The sequence below is a fragment of the Eptesicus fuscus genome, chromosome 14 (assembly GCF_027574615.1).
Source record: "Eptesicus fuscus isolate TK198812 chromosome 14, DD_ASM_mEF_20220401, whole genome shotgun sequence".
Taxonomy (NCBI): domain Eukaryota; kingdom Metazoa; phylum Chordata; class Mammalia; order Chiroptera; family Vespertilionidae; genus Eptesicus; species Eptesicus fuscus.
In genome coordinates, this window is record NC_072486.1 from 44,443,954 (window position 1) to 44,452,187 (window position 8,234).

Consider the following 8,234-nt stretch of genomic DNA (forward strand, 5'->3'; position numbering starts at 1 on the left):
CACTCCTAATAACTAAAACATCAGCGGTCAAATCCCTTATATGCACTGAGAGAGAGTCTAAAAGACACTCAGTCCTTGGCCAGTAGTTACCCATCAATTGAACTACCTTGAATGGTTTTACAAACCCAGCCTCTCCAAAACTCAAACTACTGTGGAGACCCTCCGGGAAAATGGAAAGTGTTTCTCTGAGGCCCCAGGCTGCCTTTGGCAGAGGTCAAGGTCAGAGGGCCCTGGTGTAAGGAAGGAATCACCTTACCCACAACAGGAGCAAGTTGACACTTCGAGTCAACTGAAGAAGCCTGTGGACAAAAAAAACGGACCAAATACTAAACCTGACACGCTCAGGGGAGGCCTGCATGGCGGGGTCTCGCAAACTGAGACCTAAAGTAACCACATAGTACTGTCTGAAACGAAAACTTCCTAACTAAAAGCGAATCGTGGTGGGTAGTTATGTCTTAGGTGAGGTGACCAGACGTCCCGCTTTTGGCGGGACAGTCCCAATTTTTAACAATTTGTCCCACGTCCTGCGGCATTTTAAAAATGTCCCGATTTTTGGAAAGATTGCACGACAAGCTAGGGAACAGCGGGAGAACTGGAAGGGAATATACGGTTTTCGAAGGCCATGTGGCTATTTAGCCAGGATATGAGTTTTATGTCATTTTTGTTAATTTTATAATGTTAAACTTTAATAATAACAAATAATTGTTGAGAACTGATTATCGAGACCTGCTTATCAAAGTTCGCATTGTTGATCAGTTGTTAGAATTCGACCACCATTGTTTGGACTTAATGAACAATGGCATTTTTTGGGATTGGCAACGAGGAAAACATTTTGTAACTGTCTCTCAGACCATACACATCGTACTGCGTGCTACTAAGCTAGTTAAACAAGTGATGTCATTACAAATCAGCTATTCAGATAATTTAGGTAAGTAATTTATTTATTTCATAAATACATAAATTTTCTTGAATTTAGCAGACAGTACTCGTATTATTTATATTTTATAGTGGCAGCAAAAAGTCTAGCGCTGGCCTTGAAAGTGACACTTACGACTTACGTTCCGGCAAATGCAGAGGAAAAATAATACAAGTTAGTATTGTTATTATTTAGAAAGAAATATAGGATTAAAATAATTTTTAAAATATAGTTACTTTATAACAATCAAATTAATTTAATTTATAAACTAACAATAAAATATGTTCATGTAATTATGTACCTACTTACTGTGTTTTTAAGCAATGTGTATATAATAATTTATAATATAATTTTAAATTATTTTTTTTAGATTTTTAACATAATGAGTAAGAAAAGAGGATGCAAATTCAACGATGATCTAAGAAGTGAATTTCCTTTTATTAAAAAAACCAAAAGCGATTACAATATAGACCAAATTTTTAATCAAGAACCCCCCCCCCCCCCCCCCCCGCCCGGCCGAAACCTGTTTGGCTCAGTGGATAGAACGTGGCCTGTGGACTCAAGGGTCCCAGGTTCGATTCTGGTCAAGGGCATGTACCTTGGTTGCGGGCACATCCCCAGTAGGGGGTGTGCAGGAGGCAGCTGATCAATGTTTCTCTCTCATCGATGTTTCTAACTCTCTATCCCTCTCTCTTCCTCTCTGTAAAAAATCAATAAAATATATATATATATATATATATATATATATATATATATATATTTTTTTTTTTTTATTTTTTTAAAAAAAAAGGACACCCCCCCCCACCCCCGGTCAATGGTGTCCCGCTTTACCAATGTTAAAATCTGTTCACCTCAGTCTTAGGCCAGTATCTTCCTTGACAAAAAGTACCTCTTTACTGAGCCTATCTGCTGTCACTGTCTTTTGGCATCTATGAATGTCCGAATAATTCCCTTTTGCCATACCCCTTAGGGCACAATCTCCCTCCAGAGCAGACCACAGAACCCCCTCATTGTTGTCCTGTTCCATCTCTATGTGTTGTAAATGTTCATTGTTAACTATCCTGCACCCACCAATATAAAAGACGTGTCTATTCTTTTTACTTTTTATCCAATCCCAGAGACTTTGCTTTCTCCCACCTCCCTAATCTATCACCAGTGGACTTCGTGGAACCCCTCGGGCCTCCTCCTTTGGGTGTAATGCATAAAATAAAGTGCAAAGCTGCCATTCTCTGGAGCATTTTCTCAATCCGTTGAGCTTTTGCTCCCCGGCCATTGTGGTCAGTTTGGCTCAAATAAACTTTTAAACATGCTCTGCAGGTTTAAACGTTTCTCAAGTTGACACGCCCAGGAACAGCAGTGAGGGGAAAGCTGCTGCCACGGCCAGCTCCCACGAGCCCGCCCCGCCCACCTGCACACCCTCTGCGCATGCGCAGCCCCCCACGCCCAGCCAGTCGGGACTCCACTCATCCCCGCCCCTCAGACCGGAAGGGGCTGCGGGCGCTTCCTGCTGCTCCCCGGGCCTTGGGGTTGCCCGGTGATGTCCTGGGTCCAAGCAGCTCCTGTGGTCCGGGGTGGCGGAGAGGAGGGGGAAGTGTTTGACGAGGAAGCAGACGAGTCGCTCCTGGTGCAGCGGGAATGGCGGAGCCAGATGCAGAGACGCGTCAAAGTAAAGCTGCGTGGGGGGCGCGGTGTCCCTGCTGTGCCGGGTGGCGGGGAGAGGGGCGCGGGCTTGTGAAGAATCTCGGCCTGGCATTGAGGCCGGAGCGGTCTGGCCTGGCCCAGTGCGGCCCGCATCCTGCCAGGATGACCCAATGGGTTCCTTTAAGGCGTGTGAAACCGCGGCGCGCTTTCCTCGAGCGCCCGCCCGCGGGGTGGGGCGGACGCTGGGCCCGACCGCCGTCAGCTGTCCAGACTTGGCGGAGATGGGTGTGTGCCGAGGGTCTCAGGGAAGGGGGTGGGGGAAATGTACGCCCTGACTGTACTAATTATGGCTGTGAGAGGACGTGTACCCAGTTTACAGGACTGCTTGAGTGGGTGAGGAGCCTAAACTTAGGGGTGATGCTCATCAGTGTGCGCATATGCAAACAGGGAATGGAAGGATGTTGTCCAAGGGCCATAAGGGGAAGCTAATGTGGAATACTGGTGACTAGGTGAGGAAGTGTTCACGTTGGGGTTTTTTTATTGGTTAGGTGTGATTTACCCGTCTCTGATGGGTTTCACTATTCATGAGATTAAGCTTAATCCCACACCCCCAATGTCCAGGGGGAGCGCTCGAACTATTACAGGACCAAATGGCGAGGTCCACGTCCACTCACTACCGTTGCCAACAATTAAATTGCCCTAAGTCTGCTTTTGTTTAATGTTTCAATCAAATAATTGCTTAGCCCAACAACCATGTTGTCAATTTCAGAAACGCTGTATGTGAGGCTGGGGGGGGGGGGGGGGGGGGGCAGGTATCTTTTGACTGCGCATCTTTTGTGTGCTGTGGCACCAGAGGAGATGCAGGACAAAAATCCCTGCCCGCCGTGAATTTGCATTTTAATTGAATTTAGATATCAAGCAAAATTTCTAAAGCTAGATTTCTTAGTTTCCTTTTGCTAAACCAATTTCCCCTTTCCCTACTTCAGTTAATTATCCAAGACCTTTGATAACCCTACTTACTGCCTTGCTTCCTCACTTACCCTACCAATCCAGTCATTTGCAAAAGGGGCCAGGCATGAAATTCTCTGTGTATCCTTTCTGTGAAGCCCTTGCTGACATAGGATGTTCAATGGGATAGGACCAATAATATATTTACATGAGAAGTATAGTCTAGTCTACTTTGTGTAGCTACGCCGTATGTTTTAGAACCATGATATTAAATAACACAGGAAAAGCTTGTTTTCGTTGATTTTCTAAATTGAATCTACGACTTTCTAGAAAAACCTACAATGGTTCACTTGATGTTCGTTACAGCTGCAGTTCTTCATTACTTATTTTTAGGAAGGCTATAGAGATGGACTACAGGCTGGCAAAGCAGTTGCCCTTCAAGAAGGCTTCAATCAAGGTTATAAAGAAGGTGCAGAAGGCATTATAAACTATGGACAACTCAGAGGAACGTTGAGGTAATTTTTAAAACTTAAATCTGGAGTCATTTTAACCTCAGGACTACTTGGAGATTTTTATAAAAATGGTATGTAAAAACAAAGTGTTTAAACGAAAGTGCTTTTCCTAGTGTTAAATCCACAAGAGAGCTGCAAAGAGAGCCTTCAAAAAGTCAAGATTATCAGTTCATCCACTTTAATATGTGAGACAGGTGTCCCTTTATAGCAAAGAAAAGATAGGAAGGTGTGTATTTTTTACTACCTGAACTATCACCAGTCTACACTGAGTGGCCAGATTATTATGATTTCTGAACACATAATAATCTGGCCACTCAGTGTATATATTAGAGGCCCAGTGCATGAATTCGTGCATGGGTGGGGTCCAGCCAGCCTGGCCAGGGGGAGGGGACATGGGCGGTTGGCCGGCCTGCCTGTTGGTCGAACTCTTGGTCGAGGGGACAGTTTGCATATTAGCCTTTTATTATATAGGATATACACTGAGTGGCCAGATTATTATGCGTTCAGAGATCATAATAATCTGGCCACTCAGTGTATATAATGCAAACACTGGACAAAAAAACTGGTAAAGCTTGTATGTTAGTATATCAATATATCAGCCAATAAAGTAGACCTTAATACAAATAGTATTAGAGGTAATATATATGTGATATATGTAATACATACATAAACCTAGCATAAACATGCTATATATTACACTGAGTGGCCAGATTATTATGCGTTCAGAGATCATAATAATCTGGCCACTCAGTGTATATCTAAACGTCATTTAAAAGATCTTCAGGTTTTGAATAAAGGTTTTAGTCTTGCACATGTGGCAGAACACAGCATGACAGAAGTCTATACTAGAAGTACATAATGAAAATTATAGCTGGTAATAGAGAGAAAAATGATCCCATTTACTTTAGTCCTGAACATCGAGTACCTGTCAAGATTCCATAGCGGTAATGGCATATTTTAGAGCCAAGTGGCCAAACGGCACATGGAGCTAAGAGCATGACAGAGTTGTCCTTTTTGATTCTCTGTATCTTTTAAATTGCCCTCAATAGAGAAAATGCTGCAAAGAATGATTTTAAAAAGGGTAGGAAATAAGTTATCAAAACAACAAAAAATGTATTGTGTTTAAGGTTTTAGAAAATTCAGTGGTAAGAATCAGAATATGTAGTCTACTACCATAGGAAAATGATCATCTTCATCTTTACATCAGGTTAAATCTTTTATAAGCTTAGAAAGCTTATTGCTAAGTCTCTTTCATCAGTTGATTCCATTTTAAAACATCATTACTTTTCACAACCATTTTATGTCATGAACAATCTGAACTATCAAAAAACAAAAGTACTATCTGTACTAGAAAAGTAAAGAAAAATATTTATTAGGAATAGAATGATTTTTACCTTCTTCAAGAAAATTGTTAGTTAGCTCAGCAAACAGTGTCTACTTATAACAAAGTTGGGAAAGTGAAGTTGCCTAAAAACTTATTTTCCTAATCTTCAGTTTTGATAGCAAGCAACTGCTGTATATGATTAGAACAATGTGATTCTCAACCTTGGCTGCACCTTGATATCAGCTGGGCAGCTTTAAAAAATAATATCCCTAGAGATTCTGGTTTAATTGGTCTGGGATATGACCTAGATCTTGATAGTTTCAAGAGCTCCCCACATGCATCCAAGATTGAGAATGTGCATCCAAGATAGAGAATCACTAGTTTAGAAGCTGTTTGATGTCTTTAAAGGAAAAACTAATTTTTCTGGCCTCTCTCTCTCTCTCTCAGTTGTATCCCTCTTCAACAGAAGCTACACAGTCATAAGGGGAAAATCTAAAATGAGGAAAAGTAGATGTAGATCTGTGAAGGAGGGGTTATGATATATAAACAGTTTATATGGTTAAGCCCATTTGTTTAATTTCTGTTGAAAGATACATATTTTTTAATCCTATTTTGCCATTATTACTTTCTTTATTTTGACTTGCATTATTGTTATTAATTCGCTTTGCATGGTGTTATGTAGAAAAGAAACATGTAGCAGAGAAAGTTCTAAAAGCCTATGGTTGTTTAATTTTTTCCCTATGTAACTCTTGTTTATATTTTCATTCAGTGCTTTGCTCTCCTGGTGTCACCTTCATGATAATAGTTCGGCTTTGATCAGTAAAATAAATAACCTTCTGGATGCAGTTGGCCGTTGTGAAGAGTATGTGCTCAAACATCTGAAATCAATCACCCCACAGCCGCATGTTGTAGATTTATTGGACTCCATTCAGGACATGGACCTTTGTCATGTATCTCCAGCTGAGAAACAGATTTATGAAGCTGAAGTTGAAAGACTCTGTGAAAATAATGCTGAGTTTAACAAAAGCTGTAGCAGTAGTCTTAGTGGGGTAGATTGTTCATCTTTAGAATGTTGTGGAACACAGGGGCATACACATTCTGAAAACCCAAGCCTCACTTGGATTTTAGAACAGACAGCCAGTTTGGTAAAACAGCTGGGAGTATCAGTAGACATATTACAGCACCTCAAACAACTATGAAAATTATCTTCACTTTTCTGGTGAAAATAATGTTCAGAACATTCCTTGGGACATTTTGTTTCTTAACAAGTTTACCAAAATTTGTACTGGTTTCTACATTGAACACTTCACCAGCCTTCGTGGAAGTTTGAAACATCTTCAGAATTAACACTATTAAATGTAACATAAGCCTTTTTTCTCTGTCACTGGTAATTTTTACGAAGTTTATTATATGTTCAGAAATTCCAGTTATCATTGTCATTTCCAAATTTCTGGTCAAAACCATTTTCAGACTCACTAGCAAAAGTGAATCAAACATTTTGTAAGGACCTAACCCTACTTTCTGCTCTGTCACCATCAGTTAGTTAGGACCTCATTTCCAGCTAGTCAGACCAAGGTTACCAAATATAATGGCTAACATCGTAAATAGATAAACACACAAAGATATGTAGATAATATATTGAAAATAAGAGGCCATAAGTATAAGAAACTGAAGACGTGTTCATACTGATGATTAAAAACATGCTATAAATACTAAAATCGATTTGAGTTTATTTTAATGTTAACTAAAAGTAAAAACATATAATTCCCTGAAAAAATACAGAAAATACATTTCATGCTCAAGTACTACTTAGTCTTCCCAAGTATTTAGGAGTTAGTTTTGCCTAACAAATGTGCCAGATTATTATATCTAAACTGTAGTTCTGCTTCATATCCTCATAGGAATAAAACACTGGAATCTCTGACTTTTAATAATATTCTTAGTCTGTCATAGATAAAATTAGATTCAAACTTTTGTTCCAGGACCTAAGCATATAAGATTACGAAAAGATTTTTCATCACTTTTTTGCCTGAAACATTTATGTGAGATACCAGACTTCAGAGACACCCTAATAATTGCCCATATCGATAGCCTTAATTGTTTTTTCACTAATATTTTTATCTACCATCTACTCTAAAAAGCAGACATCCTGGGATAGTAAGAGAAATTGATAAAATATGTCTTTGAAGAGATAAAGAAAATGTACTACTGTGATCTTACTACCTCCTCCAAAGTTCACAGGACATTAAGGAATTGAAACATTTGAAATCAGAAGATCATATAGTGTTTCAGGATTTACTGAAACATGCTGAAGGTATCAAGTGACTTGGCATCTGGTTTTTTAAAAGTATGTTCATCTCTAGATGTAGGCAATATTTCAGAGATTTACTAATTTTTTTCACATTTATAGATGCAGCAAAAATCTTAAATCCTCATGGAATATTTATTATCAGTTTCTAAAGTCTTCATGTTGCTCTGCCCTTCATATTAGATATGAAATATCTAATAATACATCTCAAGAAAGACACCCTGAGTAAAAAATGTCATGAGTGTAGCCAATTTGAGGTTTTATAGGGTTCATTCTGATAAGATTCCCTGAAGATAACAGCCCTTGCCACCATTGGAAATGTGTTTTTGTGTAGATGTTCATAGGAAAAATCAAGAAAATTAGTTGAGTTGATGAGGCTTTTGGATTGAAAATATTCCTTAAACTTGCTTTGCCTTTTAAAAAGCACAGAAGTTCCTGGACTGCAAAAGAATATTAATGGTATGCTCATTATACCTATGATCTATGAATGCGAGCCTCTACTATTTTTTTCCCTTTTTCTCTTTTTTTGTTTGTTCATTTTCCTTTTGTGTTTTTGTTTCTTTTATTACATGAGCCTCCGTTAGA

At 39.4% G+C, this 8,234-nt stretch overlaps 1 protein-coding gene across 1 annotated transcript; it reads left to right on the forward strand.

Moving 5' to 3' along the window:
- The first annotated feature begins 2,375 nt into the window (after positions 1–2,375).
- On the forward strand, positions 2,376–6,714 carry YAE1 (YAE1 maturation factor of ABCE1). The gene is made up of 3 exons (XM_008150300.3): positions 2,376–2,582; positions 3,899–4,020; positions 6,111–6,714. The coding sequence occupies exons 1-3, from the start codon at positions 2,454–2,456 to the stop codon at positions 6,538–6,540; spliced, it is 681 nt and encodes a 226-aa protein (XP_008148522.2). The 5' UTR covers positions 2,376–2,453; the 3' UTR covers positions 6,541–6,714.
- The last annotated feature ends 1,520 nt before the right edge of the window (positions 6,715–8,234 follow it).